The sequence below is a fragment of the Neophocaena asiaeorientalis genome, unplaced genomic scaffold (assembly GCF_003031525.2).
Source record: "Neophocaena asiaeorientalis asiaeorientalis breed wild unplaced genomic scaffold, Neophocaena_asiaeorientalis_V1.1 scaffold152, whole genome shotgun sequence".
Lineage (NCBI taxonomy): Eukaryota > Metazoa > Chordata > Mammalia > Artiodactyla > Phocoenidae > Neophocaena > Neophocaena asiaeorientalis.
In genome coordinates, this window is record NW_020185338.1 from 10,439,564 (window position 1) to 10,459,147 (window position 19,584).

Genomic DNA, 19,584 nt, shown 5'->3' on the forward strand with positions numbered 1-19,584 from the left:
TATAATTTTCATGGAGTTCAGTAGGCGCTCAGTAAAATATCTTCAGAATGAGTTAATGAACACCTTGTGTGAGTTTGTTTCAGATTAGCTATTTCTCCTTAGAAAGAAAAGAGAAACAGAAAGAGAGAATAAACTAGGGATGACAGAGGACTGGTAGTTAGGACTAAAACTGATTTCATTACTCAGGACCACACCTCAATACCAACAAAATGGCATGCAACCCAACTTTAAGAATGGATAAAATATTTGAACAGACCCTCATTAAAAAAATATACAAATGGCTAACAAGTACATGAAAAGGTGCTCGACATCATTAATAGTCAGGGAAACACAAAGTAAAACCACCAAGAGATATCTCTTTACACCCACTAGCATGGCTAGAAAAAAAAAGATTGATAATACAATGGATTGGCAAGTATGAAACTCACTTCACTGCTGGGACTAGAAAATGGGATAGTCATTCTGGAAAACAGTTTGACAGTATATCCTATAAAGTTAAATATACATCTATCCTATGACCTGATAATTTCACTCCTATTTTTACACTAGAAGAATAAAAAGATATGTGGCTGTCTATGGGACATTGGGGCATGAGAGAAGTTTCTGGGCCATGAAAATGTTCTAAGCCTTCACTGAGGTAACATAGTTTTGCCAAAACTCATCAAACTGTACACTTTAAAAATGTGCATGTTATTGTATGTAAATTATACCTCAATAAAAAAATAATTTTGCCCAGAATCAACCTAGAAAATCATGTATTCAACACGCCTGTGGACTTCAGCCATGCTAGAAAGAACCCTGCCACAATTTTTCAGCCATCTAATAGTATGACCTTGTGGAGAGCATTACGAGTCAAAAGAAATACATGAAAGACTTATTTTTCTCTAAACCAAGATGGCAGTGCCATGGCTCTTAGATTTTCAAATGATTAATTTGATCAGCTAATAGCAACAATAGTTTATTTTGAAGTTTGTTTCTGTTGATAACATGTAGTGCAAGCTCAAGTATATTATCACAGAGATTTCATCTTCTTAGGAGTTACTTATAATAGTAAGTGGGACAATTATAATATAGTCATTATCAACAGTAGGTTAAATGCTTATTAGAGTGAGTTACATAATTTAGACCTTGGAGGACTCTGGTTATTATGGAAGGCATTACATTTCAGTGTGTTCTTTCCTTTGGGGTTATAAACACCAAGAGCTTCTCTTTCAAAATAAGATGAAAAGAAAACACGATAGTCAAAAATGGACAGTATAAAAATGGAAAATGAGATTGCATATCTTGATTAAAATATCAATAAGGAAAAAATGTTCTGAAACTAAATTTAAAAGGCTTTTAAAAAATTAGCAAAGATTGGAGATGAGATCGCACTTTAGATGTTGCAGCTGTTTTAAATTAGATTCTTTTTAAAGAAATGACCTTGAAAACAGGTGGTAAACTAAATGGGCAAAATTGACTGTTTTAGTCAACAGAGATGAATACAGTCATTCACAAATATCTTTATGAGGTATACATATATTCCAATTATCTTCTCTTTAGATAGAGTTTAAGATTTTCCAAGTTTGGCTTTTACTCCAAATCATAGCCAAATCATGGCTTTTTGATATTAAGTTATACTTTATCAAGATTTATTGAGTACTTGCTGTCTTCTTTTTTGAAGTAGGGGCATTACAAAAAGTATAAGACACAGTCCATTTCCTCTAGGATCTTAAATTCTAGTTATGGGGAGAAGATATGGGGGAAATAAAGTAATGAAGATTTTGACAAAAGTTCCAGACAAGAATTAAAGTGATGTTGCAAGGCCATACATGGTAGTTAACAGATGCATTTTAAGACAGATGCTTGGAAGTGGAGAAATGAGACTGGACTCTTATTCATTTCTTGTTTTCCTCCTACGGGCCTCTCAATGCTACAATCTCCATTGTCCTTTCTTCCTATGCTTTGTGGTGTTCTTTGAAAATTTAATTTAGAATTTTATTAAAATAATGCATGAACTTATTTTTATAAAGCAAATTATACTGGAAACTTAACACACACAGCACATTCCTGTGCAGCTCTTCCCTGCCTTCTGCTCTCTGATGCCCCTGAAGCAACTGCTTTCAACTTCCAGTATTCTTTCCATAATTGAAAATACTTCTTGATTTATTGGTTTTTCATTCACCCACTGACTCCCTACTTTGGAAGATGAGGATTTAGCTCTCTTCCATCACCCTGCACATACATCCTTCTCACACCCCCTTAACTTTCCTGAAATAGTTTTAGGATGTATTTGGTTAAACCTATATTTAGTATTTTGGTTATTACAAGCCTGCATATTGTGATTTCATTTTATTTCTTGTGTAACATTTTTACTTTCTTCATGAGATGTCTATTTCTCTTTTATTTACATATCTTGGTTTGAATGGACCTCTTGCTGAGTCTTGTTATATGTTCCAAAGTTCTTAAAATATCTCTCAACTCAGTTTTTCATAAAGTCAGTCCTATCATATAATCTATCAATCCCTTTTTATTTGTAGAACTTTCTCTTGGAGCCCTCCTTCAGCCCTGATGTAGATGTCCTGGTTTCAAGATTCCCAGGACCTCCCTTTTTGGTCATCCTGGGAATTCCGTTTGCCTCTGTCCAATGTTGATCATTAAAATTCTCATTTTTCTCTTTATTTGTTTATGCTTCAAGAAAAGGTGAAGGGAAATCAAGTTTTTGAGGTTTTGCACATCTGAAAATGTCTTTATTTTACCTTCATCTTTGATAGATAGTTTGGAAAACACTTTTGTACTTCTGTGGTTGTTATAACTTTTCTTCTTTTATTTCTGATTTAATTGATTTGGGCCTTCTCTTCTTTTTTCTTGGAAGTCTGACTAAAAGTCTATCCATTTTGTTTATCTTTTCGAGAACCAGCTCTTAATTTTGTTGATCTTTTCTACTGTTTCTTTAGTCTCTATTTCATCTATTTCTGCTCTGATCTTTATGATTTCCTTCCTTCTACTAACTTTGGGTTTTGTTTATTCTTCTTTTCTAGTTCTTTTAGGTATAATGTTAGATTGTTTATTTGAGAGTTTTCTTGTTTCCTAAGGTAGGCCTACATCGCTATAAACTTCCCTCTTAAAAATGCTTTTGCTGTGTCCCATAGATTTGGGGACACTGTGCTTCCATTTTTATTTGTCTCATGGTATCTTTTGATTTCCTCTGATTTCTTCAGCGACCCATTTTTTGTTTAGTAGCATATTGTTTAGCCTCCACGTGTTTGTGATTTTTCCATTTTTTTCTTGTAGTTGATTTCTAGTCTCATCCCATTGTGGTTGGAAAAGATGCTTGATGTGATTTCAATCTTAAATGTATTGAGACTTCTTTTTTGGCCTAGGATGTGATCTATTCTGGAGAATGTTCCACGTGCACTTGAAAAGAATGTGTTCTGCTGTTTTGGGATGAAATGTATACGTCTATTAGTTCACTCTGCTTGAGCTATAACAGCCTCCTTGCTACTCTTCAAACACGCCAGGTATGTTTTCGCCTGGGGGTCTTTGCACTTGCCTAGAATGATCTTCCCTCATATAGTCACATGACTTGCTCCCTTATGACTTTCCAGTCTTTTCCCAGTTGTGACCTTCTTGATGAGGCTTTCCCTGACCATCCTTCAAAGTGGTGACCCTCCCCTATTGAAAGCTCATAATGAAGAGTCCTGGGCTTACCAAGTGCTCAGTAAATGTTGACTGTACATTTTCAGAGGTTGGTCAGGAAAAGTTTCATCAAACTGATGGGAATGGGTAGGAATGAGAGGGAGAGGAGGGAGGAGTTCCAGGCAGGTGAGATGACTAAATAAGAGCTATGGTCGGAAACCTGAAATTTAGAAATTATTCATATTCTCATAATATTAGAGAGCAAATGATTTAACCAAAGGAGAAAATATAGAGGAGAAAGATCCAGGACTGAGCCACACTGAAATTCTGGGTCAGTGAGCTCTAGTGAGAGAAATCGGGAGGGAGTGATCAGAGAGGTTACAAAAGATAAGAATAGTGATGCTGTCAAGAGTCAGGAGGAAGTGAAGGTAATGATAATGTTGACCATTTATTAAGCATATATGAAATACTTCAGATTTATTTTCTTACTTAAGTTTCACTACTTTTAGCTACCCTGTTTTGACAAATAAGAAAACTGAGACTTGGGTCTCACAATTAGTGATGGAGCCAAGAATCAACTCCAGGTCTAGCTCCTAATCTAGTTCACTTTTTGTAACCTGGCATGCCTCTAGGAAGCAGAACTGGCATCGTCAAGCTGTTGCACATCTGCTCTTAACTTGGTTAGAGAGTCTTGTAAAAAAGAGACTTACCAAAGCTATCAAAACAACTTTTAAGCAGCACAAACAAATAGGTCATTTAATTTACCGCTTCCAAAGAAGTAGAAATGGACACTCTCCCATAAGGACAATGTACTAAAATATCTTTAAAATGTGACTACTACTTAAATGCCATAGCATTTATGAAAGTGTGATTCAAATATTTATAGTATACTGTATTAATTTCACAAACATTTTAAAGCAAATACTGTGTTTCAGGCACTGTAATATGAACTAGAACTGTAGAAATGAAACAGACATAGCCCCTGCCGTCTAGGAGCTCCTGGAGAGATAGATAGAAACGTGTCACTGGTGCCATAAGATGCATAGAGGCGGGGAGTATAAAGGAAGAAATGGTCATCCTTCCCTAAGGAGAGGAGGGCCAAGAATGACTTCAGAGAGATCTTTACTCAAATGTCAAAATGGTAGTAGGTGCTTATCAGACAGATAAGGTTGTGCTAGGGTTTTCAAAGCAGTAGGAAGAGCAAGAGTTTAGCATAGCCATATAAGTAGGTTGGAATATTAGGGGAGCTGAAAGTTTCAATATGGATGGATGACTGGTCAGGAGTGTATAGAGGTGTGAGAGATAAAGCTGAAGATTATAACAGGGCTTTGCATGCCACACCAAGGTCTTTATCCTGAGGGGAATGGGAGACCAGCATTGGTTTTTAAGATCCTATTTGCATTTGAACACAAGGAAGTTTGGAGAAGGTAAAATTGAGAAGGTCAAAGATAGAAGGCCAGGGGAAATTTGGAGACTCTTGTCATTTAGACTAGTGCTACTCAAAGTGTGGTAACCATTGGCTGTTTCTTATGAGTCCCTGATAAAGTAAGAAGCTTGTACTGGAATGTAAGCAACTACTTCACTAAGCATACTGCTTAGTTTGGGCAACTTTGCTCTCATAGGAAGCCTTTATCCACGAAGGATGCAGTGTTTTGAAGTACATTCTGGAGCCAACCTTGTAGTGGACCCACACTTTGAATGTTTCTGGTCTACACTATTGGTCTTCAAATTCTTTCAATGTCATGTATTTATAAGTAAAAAATGTCTGAGTATATACTTTAACATATGTATATCTATGAGCTCTATACACATATTACTGTAATACCATGTTATATATTATACATTACAAAACACACTAACCATACCTTTAAAAGAATAGGATAAAAACAAATAAGTAATATTAAAAAAATTTTCACCAAAGTGAAATCAATGTTATTAAATAAAACTTTACTAATTATGAAAATTGTCATTTAACACTTTCTGATACAGCTATTCAGAGGTCTGCTTCTGGGTCAGTTTATTTTTGTTTTGGTTTAAATTGTTGTCAATTGAAATCAAGTTACCTCACAAAGACAGATGGTTCCAAATGGAATAGGGGAGGCTTGGCTGTACTTACTAAATTAAGATTCTCATCTCTCAATCCAATTCAGTAATTAAATACATGTTTTTATTGAAATTCATATTCTCAGCTGTCAATAAGTAGTTTTTGCAAAGTAGTCTAAAGATGTTTCATTTTCATATTTTATATACATGGATTTTAAACCCACTGCAACTCTTAATTTGAAATGTTTTAAATCATGTTAAAATTCAATTTCTGATTTTAAAAAAGCAAAATTTTTATAAGTGACATTCACTGTTTTCATCAGGAAAATTACATAACATGGAAAAGTTTCCAAATACCTGTTTCTAAAGACTTTCCAAAGCACACATTTCTTTAGAAGAGCAACAACTTTCCTCATTCATTGGTGAAATATCACCTTTATCTTGAAGGAGCAGTTAAAGATGTCTTTAAAAAATGTCTTCCAGGTTAAAAAAAAAAAATCACAGAAAAGGTCAATACACTTTTTTTCACTTGTCTTTTTATAAAAAGAAAAATGCATAATACTTTTAAGTACTTTGCCATGAGTTAACATGAATCCCCGTATGGTACAATAGATTTTCAGGGTCACTCTGCCCTCTTATATGGAGCCTGTGTGTTAAGAAAGTAAGGACATAAACCCACTTAATTGGGTGTATTCATTCTAAAAGTGAAGTGAAATTCTTAAAAGTGAAAGAGTGAGGATGTAAGTCTTCGAGACTGTGTATCACCAGCTGTTCCCTTGGGATGCAATCATTACCTACCTGACACCTGAGGGACAGTGATCATCTATATGTAAAATATTAGTAGAACTTAATTTGTTCTTGTTTTAATTTTTTTGGCCATGCCACGTGGCTTGCAGGGTCTTAGTTCCCCAACCAGGGATCAAACCCGTGCCCTCAGCAGTGAGAGCACAGAGTCCTAACCACTGGACCACCAGGGAATTCCCAATTTGTTCTTATTTTTAAATGGAACCTCTTATGTATGTATGGAACCTTCGTGCCTCTGATGGATTGTCTTGTGCTTCTCCTGGGGGGCTCTGTTCCACTTTGGCAAGGATTGTACTAGATGCTCAAGAATGAAGTTCTAAACTAAGGCAAAACCAAGGGGATGGAGAAGATGGCACTAGAAGAGGCTTGCAGGAGACAGAATCAACAGAACTTCATCATGATTACATGTGGAGGTATAAATCAGAGGAAATGCACAAATAACTTTTTTTCCATGTTATTTTAAAAACTGTTTACATCCCATCTTTTCCAGTGATTATAAGTTTTCCCAGATATGAATCAAACTTTTTATACTCTTCCTTCTTTGTGCTATGAACCCCCATACGGTACAGTACCATAATGTATTGCATTATGCAATACACATTCATTTCTCAGCAAAGACTAGAGTGCCTTCCACCTATTTTTAGACCTCATATCTCAGAATTTTGCAAACACCAGCTGCTCAAAAATGTCTTTTTTTCCAAAAGAGGGCCTTCATGAATGTCCACACCAAGGTGGCATCAGGCATCAGGATGGCACAGTGGAGTCTGGGGCCTTCCGAGTCTCAAAGAACAAGGACTTTCTTCCAAGCAGTAACCTATACAGCTGGGCAGAAAAATACTAGCAGAAGCCTTTATCCAAGACAACAACATTCCCTCCCCACAGACATCATCAGCTACTCTTCTTAATGGCCCCCTCCCTTCCATTAAAAAAAAAAAAAAAAGGCAAATATTCTTTTGTATGTCTTACTCACAGCAAGGTTGGTCCACTGTAAACTCCTCCAAATGTATCTTTGTCAATAGCTGTCAGGTATTTATTCTTGTTCAGGTAACTAGAGAAAGTGAGAGAGAGGATGGATTAGGTGAGGTTAAGCAAATTCACATAAACACCAAAATAAAATGAGAGCATGGTCTCCTTAGCTATTACCTGTTTCTTAGGAATTTGGAAAACACCTTACCTTCTTCCAGGTTAAGCACTCAAAATATTCTAGGTTTCAATCGTGCAAGGTTTACACACATTAATTATGGCAGAAGTCTTTGAAAGAGAACTTGTTTATGATCTAGTTTGCATATCTAGATTATATAAAAGTTGCCCAATTCCCTATTTACCTGGCCAATGGCGACTGTATTTTTCAATCTTCTTCAATACCGACTAAATTAAATTTTTTTTCTCAACATTGATCAATATTTACATTTACTTTTGATGACTGGGCTTAAATCAGGTATTCAGTGAAGGTGGAGAGTGGTAATGGGAACTGTCAGAGATTCACATCTTTTATTTGGGGCAGGATTGCCAGATTTAGCAAGTAAAAATACAGGATGCCAAGATAAACAATGAATAATTTTTTAGTATAAGTATTTCCCATGTAATTTTTGAAACATTCATATACTAAAAGGTTATTTGGTGTTTATCTGAAATTCAAATTTAATTGGGTGGCCAGCATTTTCTGTGGCAATCCTATACGGGGAATGGGGGGCAGGTTATACAGATAAGATTACAGGGTATACCTTTCCTGAAGGGCCTTGATGGGCACATTGATCTTTCCATTTTGAAAACATATTGGGCAGTTGAGGGTAAAATATTTTTGAGCAATTTAAGTCACAAAGTGATTCTGAAACGTAAAATGACCTCCAAATGTATAAAAGCTTCCAAGCATTTTGAAACTGGCTTTTTCCCCCCTAGCTTTTTTAGAGAACAATGTTATCTAAAAAGAAACGAAGCATTATATATGTGTATATATATACATAGCCATCATATGTGTGTGTGTATAAAATCTCCTTGTTATAAATGATCTCAATTTACACATGTTTAGAATAACTCACCCCTGCATAGACTAAATTTAAGAGTCAGTGAGTGGTCACCTGTTGATGCAAAGTGAATGCAGTGGAGACTCAGGAGATCTGCTTAGATACAGATAATGCTTCCATTATTCTGTTTATGGTGTTTGCTCTTCATGATGCAAAATCCTCAAGGGCGATGGTTAATAAGAATAGTGTGACACTAGGTAAACAACAAGGTCCTACTGTATAGCACATGGAACTATTAATATATTCAGTATCTTGTAATAACCTATAATGGAAAAGAATCTGAAAAACTATATCTATATCTATATATGTGTATAACTGAATCACAGTGCTGCACACCTGAAACTAACACAACATTGCAAATCAACTATACTGCAATTAAAAAAAAAGAAAAGAATAGTGTGACATGAGGACTTTGTGTCAGAAGGATTCTTTCCCCAGAGCCCTCACAGAAGAACTTCTCCTTGGTTAATCGTCTCTCTCTCTCTTTCTCTGCATCTCTTGGTGAGATTGAGGAGAGGGAGGGTGGCTTTATTTGTGGCTGAGCCATGATGAGGTAGCCTCTGTTGCTGTTCAGAAGGCGAAAGCACAAACAGCACTTCCGTGAGGTCTGCCCTCAACCTCTCCTGGTCCAGCAGCTCTGCTCCTCTCTAGTCCTTTGTAGAGGATGGAACTTAGAATAAGAGAGGGCAGCCCCAGAGCCATAGATGGGTGTTCACTGGAGCAATTGGAGGAAGAGTTTTACCAAACACCAAGAAGTCTCCCTCTCCTGGGCAGGATGAGGGATTAACCAAATGACAAGTACTACGACTTCACACAATGACATCTCATAAATTGGTATACATTTTGTGATCCTTTACATTTTTTTCTCAAATCGAGCTTGAGAACTGACTTAAGGTAGCCACCATCAGTTTTCCTCATTGCAATCTTTGTTTCCTTCATGGCATTATCACAGTCTGTGATTATCTTGTGTATTTGTTTACTTTTTCATCGTCTGTCTCCCAAATCAGAGTTTAAGCTCTCTGTCTTACTCATTGTTGTATCGCCAGTGCCAAATTCAGTGCCTCTATAACTATTTACTGAAGGAGGGTGTAAATGATTGAACAAAAAATCAGTGCACTTTTCCTCCAAAATAGTGAGGTGAGCTATGCTAAACTTTAAGGAAAAAGTAATGGGGAATGAAAGCTAGAAGACTCATCATATGGTGTGGTGGCCAATTGACTCTTTTGATGGCAGTGACAAGCAACTTGTTTACAAATGCCACAAGGGTATGGTCCAGACATGGCCTCTTCGGGCAATGGCTGGATGGATACCAAGCTTCCAGGGTGCTGTTAAGTCAAAAATGGAGCGGGGGTATCAATTAACCCTCATATATGTACAAAGATGCAACTGAGATGTTACAGCAGCAAGTCTGTGCCTTCTGGATGAATGGCTATCATGTAAGTCTCTCACTCATAGGCTTCATTCGATCGTTGTTTGAGTCTCCTTCAACCCACTGTGTCCACAGAGTTCATGATCAGTGATAGCCAGAGCAGACAAGAGCCGCCTTGGAGACAAAACACCTGGAGAGACGATCTTGAGCAGCATGGTTTTGTAAAAAGACAACTAACTCAACTCAAGTGCCACACTGGCTTGTGTCTCTTTTTATATTCTCTGGACCATGCAACTTGCAGATCACATTCTTTTCCCAGACTGCTGAAAATCAAGTAAGGACTGGTGAGCTCATCTCAGTTTTTCCTCTTCATCCCTGACTGCCGCAAGTGAAAATCAGCTTGCTCTAATCATCAGAAATGATTGTAAAACTAAATAATTGCTTTTCCAATTCTGCAGTGTTCTCATCTGATATTCAATACGCCCCCAAGGATAAGGAGTCTGGTTGATAAGCGTTAGAGTTTACCAGAAATGCTGCAGAAGATTTTAAACTGGGAAAGCCAGCCAGAGTCCAGAAGGGGAGAAGGAGGATGGAGAGAGGGTGCAGCCAACTTGAACGGAGATGAACTGGAGTCTTGAGGGAGGCTGCATTCTTCAAAACCAAGAGGGTTGTTTGGGCACTTCATCTCTTAGAAATAATTAGGTGCTTAAAAATGAAACCATCATTCCGCTGTTTAGCGGTTTGGAGGGCTGTCTTATTATCACAAATTATGATAATGCCATGAAGCTTTAACCTTGGGTTCAGATTGCTGATCCTACCTTCTCCTGGAGTGGAGGGGATGGGGATGGGAAATATATCTGCAGAAGCCTTAATATCCAAGAAGATTGTGCTTCCATCAGCCTCATTTATCGTATAATGTTTACTGGGAATGTCAGGTTAGTTAAATTGATTCCTTGACCTGGACTTATCCTGATTCCTCTGGAATCCACATTCTGTAAGCCAACTTGGGTAAATCAATCACAAATCTTGGTAGACTACATGGGTAACCTACTCCAGACAATGATTATTTTATTGGGAGAATATGTGTGTGTGATCATCTAAACTGTCTCTTCCAAGGACAAGATGAATGTAAACAAAAGAAGAGTAGAAAGTCTCGGAGTCTGCGGTGAAAGGAAAGACTTCTTGAAAGTCTTTCTGAGTACAAATACTGGAAGGGCTTATGAGCAAAGGACGGGTATCTCCTTTAAAAATAGGATAGACACTGCTACATGTAAGTATTCAATGCCTTTTCACTCTTCGGAGTATGTATGCCTCTTTGAGAACCTCTTGGAAGAAATGAAGTTCTTCCGAGAAAAGATATGTCAGATTTTTCATGTGGTGGGTGGGGGGGTGTAGGGAGAGGGGAGTTAAGAAGTCCTGCCCTAATTTAAGTGCCATGTATCTCACAGTTAAGGAAGAACAGTGTGGTCAGAAAAATGAAGATGGTCAGGAATGAGCTGGGGAAGAATATCCAGTTGATGAACTCAGTATGATAGACATAGCTCACATCCTTCCCCATTGGACTCACACTTGGCACACAACAGCCATTCAGTGAAAACATGCTGGATGATTAAATGAAAGTCCAGTTGCTGGGTAACGCCTAGCTCAAGGCACCCTCTGTATTATGTTTAAATGAGGACGTGTCAGAGGGGGAAGTATGACACTGTGGTAAGGAGAGTTGTGGTTGCTGCTGAGCTTTGCTCTCTCGGGAGTTTTAGGATACGTTTCAGCTCCAAGGTAGAATTTGAGCCTGCATTTCCACAATCCCCTTAGGGTAAATGGGCGGGCACCTGTTTATTCTGTGAGACTCTCATGGGAATACTTCTGTGGGAACTGTATTTCGCTCTCAGAGCATCAGTTATTTGGAAAATTAAAGAGAATCCCTGCCCAGCCCTCACTGTTCCATAAAAATCCTTTTAGTAGCTGAAATCAGGATACCTGCCTGTAAACAGTAAAAGGTGAGAAAATGCTCAAGGCTTCAACAGGCAGAGGTAAAAGCCAGCCTTGGAGCATATCCTACAAGCTGTTCAAATACTTACTCCATTAGAAAGAATAGCCTGCTTAATCCTATAATCTTCTCTATCGTCATCTTTTCCCAGTGCTCCAAGCTGCAGTGTTTTGTTTGTAATAAGCTAATGTGTGATGCTAATTAGTACATGAATTGTGTTGACTTCTCTGTTCATAACGATTAGTGTTTCATTATGCTCTTAGCACATCAAAATGGTATTTTTTTCTGCCCAAATGTTTACTGTCAGATGGTAGCTTGTTGCTAGAATTTGACAATACAAAATACAATACAGAGAATTAAATTTTCTGAGATAAGCGATATATCTCCATGCCAGATTGTGTGGAGAGGGTGGAAAAGAGGTTCCAAAGAATGAATGTGTGACTTAACTTGTGACTGAGAGCAGTTCAACTTCTGTTGAGCAAGGGATGCTTGTATTATTATTAATTCCACATCTGAGTGATGACAGTGTGCTTGGTTCCATATGAAATCACAGGACCATGTACTTTCGAGCATCTGCCATAATTTTCATGAACTTTTAATTACCCAACTGCTGCTGAGGCATCAGCGCTTGTTCTCAATGTGGAATTTGTCCAACTTGGCTGCAACCGTGTTCTTCAGTTACACTAAAAAAATAGGTCTAAGTGAGGTCAAATCTGCTAATTTCAGTAAATTGACATGAGGCAGATGATGGGGAATAATCACGCTTTTGGATGAGCAATTGTTTAAATTAGAAGTTAAAATATTTGAACATACTTCTGGAGGATTCAACAAATTGCTAACATGCCATGTACAGTTTTTGAACAATATTAGGGTAATTATAGAATACTGTAGTGTTTACATTAGTTTTAAATCACAGTTAGTATTGAGGATAGAGGCAACAGCTCCATGTTAAAATCACAAAGTGAATACTATTTTGTTATCACTATGGAAACCTGACCTCTGTTTTCTCCATCTACAGTTATGGAGATTTATTTATCTCCGTTACTTATCTTCCTCTAGTTCCAGCCATCTTTATCATGATTATCATCTTGATTTTACCTTGGATTTATAGGATACCTTTTAATGGAGTGCATAAAGCTAAGAAAAATTTAGTTTCCATCAACCAGGAATCACAGACTTAGGGTAGAACGAATAGATGGAATGTTGTTTTATAACAGAAGCAGAGATTTAAGTTCAGATTTAAAATACTGATTGGATAAAAAGATCTTTATTTTATTTTATGATTGGATCTTAACTTTCAAACCCTAAAATATTTTTGTCCAGATACTTCTTATCTTTATCCCATGTTTGCCATTTAACCTTTACCAGGAATTGGGAGAAATAAGCTACATATTTTATCACACAATGGTCATCCTCACTGAATACCTACATCTAGACCAGATGTCCACAAACTATGACCATGTGGTCACATTCTGCCTGTCACCAATTTTTGTAAATAAAATTTTATTGAAATACGGCCATGCTCATTTGTTTATGAATTGTCTGTGGCTGCTTTCACACTACAATGGTAGAGTTGAGAAGCTGTGACTGAGATCTTATGTCCCACAAAGCCCAAAGTATTTGTTATCCGGCCCTTTCCAGAAAAAGTTTGCTGATCTCAGATCTAGACTTCTAAAAATCAAGAAACAAATGATTCTCAGTTAAGAAATATTGCCCACATTTGTTAAACCCTTCCAAATTTTACATAAAAATGTCAAGAAAGTATGTGAAAATGGTGCGTTGATTTCTTTCCTGTGTTTCAAGGGATAGTTGTAGTGACTAGAACAGACTGTATGTAATTCAGAGAATCAGTGAATTAAAATCCATTGTTTTCATGAGAATAACTCTCTCCCATCAACCAAGCCTCTCACAGAGCCCATGATATGGTCTAAGGAGAAAGTTGGTAGGAAGGTAGAGACCGTTTTCCTACATAATCTTTTCATAGGTTTAACTTCAGAAGACCACAGGATGATCTGAAAATTTACTGGCTCTCAAGATTCTCCATAGCCTGCCTCTTGAATAAACCTTGTTAAATTTATCTGCCTCCGAACAAGGCAGTATATCAAAAGATTCTTCTTCAGTAGCTTTCCCCAAAAAGTGTTCTGTGGAACACCAGTCCAGAGAGGTGCTCCTGGAACCAAGAACTCCCTGAGAAGCTCTGCATACTGTATCCCCCTGCTGGATATTAGTAATTCAGATTATTCTATTAAAAGATGCAAGAAGTCCACCTGTATACTTTGTTTAACTTTACAAGGTCATGAATAGCTTTTTAAAAAGTAACACCAGTTAATTGACCATGGAAAGAGAGCTTAAGGAACATAGTTTAGGAAATGCCCTCCCCTCCCCTCCCCCAGATTATTCTCTTACCACAAAAGCTAGGGAGAAGTTGGGATAGAAATTATTGTTCCATTGTTATTTTTTTCATTTTTTCAATGAAAATGTCTCTAAACTCCTTTGATATCCTGCAGCTGACTTTATGACCAAAACTGTAAAATAACAGGCTACTAGATTTACACTGAGATCCACTTAGCAGAAGAGTCTGCTGATTACAGAAGATTCACTTTGGAAATCTCTTGAAGTGTCTGTGGAGTTCCCTAAACACGACCAAAAGGCCAATTATGAGCAGGCATGAGAAGTTTGAAGCAAAATGATGAACACACATAGGCTGACTTTAACCCCAAATCTTTGAATTTAATAACATTTGATCATGCCAGCCTTTTCATCAAGGTGTCCCTCACTCAGACCTCATTTGGTAGCTGGTTGAGTTGGTGACCTTGCTGCATTGGTTAAAGTCAGGTTCTCCCTGACAAATGACACCGTTGCTTGGTGTGACTGTTCTCTGAAACTCCTGGTTGTGCCTTGAGTCTTGAGTGACCTCCTTTCTCTCACATGAGTCCACTCTTTCCAGCTACAAGATCTTTTAGCTTCTGTATTTCATGACTTTAAAAGACTAAGAAGTGTAAATATTCTCCTGGGCTAAGAAACAAGTAGCAGTGGCGAGAGGAGTTGGGTTTCCAAGCCTTAGTGGTGGCTGGTAAGTCAGCGGTTATGAATCCCAGCAGGGCACAGGGAAGTCTTGAGTCAGGAGATCCAGTTTCTGGCTTTGGCTTGGCCATGTGATAGCTCTATCAAATCTAAAAAGCCATACTTAAAAAAAAGCCATATGTTCACTTTGGGCTTCATTCCTTTTATGTGTAAATTGTGACTATTGGACAAGAAGAGTGATAACATACACCACAGCTGTGGTTCTTGACCTTTGATTTACATTGGACTCACTGGGGAGATTTTAAAATTCCCATGCCTTGGCTATCCTCAGACCAATTAATCCAGAATTTCTGGAGGTAAAGCCTAGGCATCAGGGCTTCCAAATCTCTTCAGGTGATTCAAATTTGCAGCCAATACCAAGAACTATGCTCTGCAGACCTTAAAGTCTGAATTTTATACTCAAATCTCTGTCAGATAACTGAGAGGGATTGAGGGTGATATCGTCCAATGACTAAATATGGCAGGACAAAGAAGCAAATGACTGAAAGCACAGATCCTCATATTGGGCATTAAAATCATTTGCTTGTGGAAAAAGAAAAGTTTTAGAAATGAATTACTCTATATTTGAGGTTGGTTTGGGGTCCTTCTCATCCAGAATTCTGCAAAAGTAATTTGAGTTCAGGCGAATTTGGATTCAGGTGGACACATTGAATTCAGAAGTCATATTATCAGCTCTGGTCTCCCTGGTTGAAAGTTTCTTCACTGTTCCTACCCCAGCCCTTGCTAATGTGGTTCTCTGTTGCCTTAATGCTAACATCTTGATGACACTGATGTCTAGAACAGAGTGACAATCTTCTGACATCTTTATACCTTAAGTATTTACAAACTGTCTAACTTATTTTGAAAAGTCCCAATTCCACACTTCATTCATAGAAAATTTGAATTGAGAAGATCATTTCCCTAAGGGTCATGGCTTTCTAAAAATAAAGAGGAAAACATTTTGTTAAACTCATATAATACTAAAATTGAATGCTAATAATTTTTTAATGTGATAAATCTAGGGAAAATCATGCTTATGTCACCAAGCAAGGATACTTAGTGTTCAGTTATTTTCAACCTGAAATGCATATTTTGATCTGGGTACATTTCTTCCTAATGTACTTTGACCCTTGATATTGCTGCCCGCAAGTTGACCCCACTAGAATGTGTGTTAAGTGTGAGCAGGGAGCACATTGGTCTTGTTCATCTTTGTATTGCCAGTGAAAAGCACAGTAACCAGGATCATTGAAGGTGTTCAATAAATATGTTGAAAAGTAGAGGACATGCATGGAAGGGGAATGGTAGCACATCCAAAGGAGGGCCTCTGGAGCGTGGAGTTTGGAGAAAGAGATGGCCACCAGAATCCTGGAAGAATGTCAAAAGAACTCTCTACAAATATATATAAAAAAGTTGAAGAGACCTCCCAGCTCCATGTAATATCAAACGGCGAAAATCTCCCAGAGATCTCTATCTCAACACCAAGACCCAGCTCCAATCAACAACCAGCAAGCTACAGTGCTGGACACCCTATGCTAAACAACTAGCAAGACAGGAACACAATCCCACCCATTAGCAGAGAGGCTGCCTAAAATCATAATAAGGTCACAGACATCTCAAAACACACCACCAGATGTGGAACTGCCCACCAGACAAGATCCAGCCTCATCCACCAGAACACAGGCACTAGTCCCCTACACCAGGAAGCCTACACAACCCACTGAACCAACCTTAGCCACTGGGGGCAGACACCAGAAACAACGGGAACTACGAACCTGCAGCCTGCGAAAAGGAGACCCCCCAACACAGTAAGTTAAGCAAAATGAGCAGTCAAAGAAAAACACAGCAGATGAAGGAGCAAGATAAAAACCCACCAGACCTAACAAATGAAGAGGAAATAGGCAGTCTACCTGAAAAAGAATTCAGAATAATGATAATAAAGATGATCCAAAATCTTGGAAATAGAATGGAGAAAATACAAGAACCGTTTAACAAGGACATAGACGAACTAAAGAGCAAACAAACAGTCATGAACAACACAATAAATGAAAGTAAAAATTCTCTAAAAGGGATCAATAGCAGAATAACTGAGGCACAAGAATGGATAAGCGACCTGGAAGATAAAATAGTGGAAATAGCTACTGCAGAGCAGAATAAAGAAAAAAGAATGAAAAGAATTGAGGACAGTCTCAGAGACTTCTGGGAAAACATTAAACACACCAACGTTCGAATTATAGGGGTCCCAGAAGAAGAAGAGTAAAAGAAAGGGACTGAGAAAATATTTGAAGAGATTATAGTTGAAAACTTCCCTAATATGGGAAAGGAAATAGTTAATCAAGTCCAGGAAGCACAGAGAGTCCCATACAGGATAAATCCAAGGAGAAATACGCCAAGACACATATTAATCAAAAACAGGACCCATATATATGCTGTCTACAAGATACCCACTTCAGACCTAGGGACACAGACAAACTGAAAGTGAGGGGATGGAAAAAGATATTCTATGCAAATGGAAATCAAAAGTAACCTGGAGTAGCAAATCTCATATCAGACAAAATAGACTTTAAAACAAAGACTATTACAAGAGACAGAGAAGGACACTACATAATGATCAAGGGATCAATCCAAGAAGAAGATATAACAATTGTAAATACTTATGCACCCACATAAGAGCACCTCGATACATAAGGCAAATGCTAACAGCCATAAAATGGGATATCGACAGTAACACAATCATAGTAGCAGACTTTAACACTCCACTTTCACCAATGGACAGATCATCCAAAAGGAAAATAAATAAGGAAACACAAGATATAAATGATACATTAAACAAGATGGACTTAATGGATATTTACAGGACATTCCATCCAAAAACAACAGAATATACTTCTCAAGTGCTCATGGAATATTCTCCAGGACAGATCACATCTTGGGTCAGAAGTCAAGCCATGGTAAATTTAAGAAAACTGAAATCGTATCAAGTATCTTTTCTGACCACAGTGCTATGAATAGATATCAATTACAGGAAAAAATCTGTAAAAACTACAAACACATGGAGGCTAAACAATACACTACTTAATAACCAAAGGATCACTGAAGAAATCAAAGAGGAAATCAAAAAATACCTAGAATCTGATGAAAATGAAAACATGATGACTCAAAACCTATGGGATACAGCAAAAGCAGTTCTAAGAGGGAAGTTTATAGCAATGCAATCCTACCTCAAGAAACAAGAAACATCTAAAATAAACAACCTAACCTTACACCTAAAGCAATTAGAGAAAGAAGAACAAAAAACCCTCAAAGTTAGCAGAAGGAAAGAAATCATAACGACCAGATCAGAAATAAATGAGAAAGAAATGAAAGAAACAATAGCAAAGATCAATAAAACTAAAAGCTGGTTCTTTGAGAAGATAAACAAAATTGACAAACCATTAGCCAGACTCATCAAGAGAAAGAGGGAGAAGACTCAAGTCAATAGAATTATAAATGAAAAAGGGGAAGTAACAACTGACACTGCAGAAATACAAAGGATCATGAGAGATTGCTAAAAGAAACAATATGCCAATAATATGGACAACCTGGAAGAAATGGACAAATTCTTACAAATTCACAACCTTCCAAGACTGAACCAGGAAGAAATAGAAAATATGAACAGACCAATCACAAGCACTGAACTTGAAACTGTGATTAAAAATCTTCCAACAAACAAAAGCCCAGGACCAGATGGCTTCACAGGCGAATTCTATCAAACATTTAGAGAAGAGCTAACACCTATCCTTCTCAAACTCTTCGAAAATATAGCAGAGGGAGGAACACTCCCAAACTCATTCTATGAGGCCAGCATCACCCTGATACCAAAACCAGACAAAGATGTCACAAGGAAAGAAAACTATAGGCCAATATCACTGATGAACATAGATGCAAAAATCCTCAACAAAATACTAGCAAACAGAATCCAACAGCACATTAAAAGGATCATACACCATGATCAAGTGGGGTTTACCCCAGGAATGCAAGGATTCTTCAATATATACAATCCAAAAATGGGCAGAAGACCTAAATAGACATTTCTCCAAAGAAGATATACAGATTGCCCACAGACACATGTAAGAATGGTCAACATCATTAATCATTAGAGAAATGCAAATCAAAACTACAATGCGATATCATCTCACACCAGTCAGAATGGCCATCATCAAAAAATCTACAAACAATAAATGCTGGAGAGGGTGTGGAGAAAAGGGAACCCTCTTGCACTGTTGGTGGGAATGTAAATTGATACAGCCACTATGGAGAACAGTATGGAGGTTCCTTAAAAAACTAAAAATAGAACTACCATATGAACCAGCAATCCCACTACTGTGCGTATACCCTGAGAAAAACATAATTAAAGCAGAGTCATGTACCACAGTGTTCATTGCAGCTCTATTTACAATAGCCAGGAGATGGAAGCAACCTAAGTGTTCATTGACAGATGAATGGATAAAGAAGATGTGGCACATATATACAATGGAATATTACTCAGCCATAAAAAGAAATGAAATTGAGTTATTTCTAGTGAGGTGGATGGACTTAGAGTCTGTCATCCAGAGTGAAGTAAGTCAGAAAGAGAAAAACAAATACCGTATGCTAACACATATATATGCAATCTGAAAAAAAAAATGGTCATGAACAAC

The 19,584-nt window shown here is 37.5% G+C and overlaps 1 protein-coding gene across 3 annotated transcripts in view; it reads right to left on the minus strand.

The window, feature by feature from the left end:
- The window catches only part of TSHR (thyroid stimulating hormone receptor), a 161,869-nt gene that overhangs the window by 19,724 nt on the left and 122,561 nt on the right, over positions 1 to 19,584 (minus strand). For 2 of the 3 annotated variants that reach the window (XM_024736320.1, XM_024736321.1), the window contains one exon: positions 7,436 to 7,513. In XM_024736320.1, the coding sequence (XP_024592088.1) occupies positions 7,436 to 7,513 (78 nt within the window). Of the gene's footprint in view, positions 1 to 7,209; positions 7,280 to 7,435; positions 7,514 to 19,584 lie in introns of those variants that run through there. The other variant, XM_024736323.1, reaches the window with a different exon arrangement.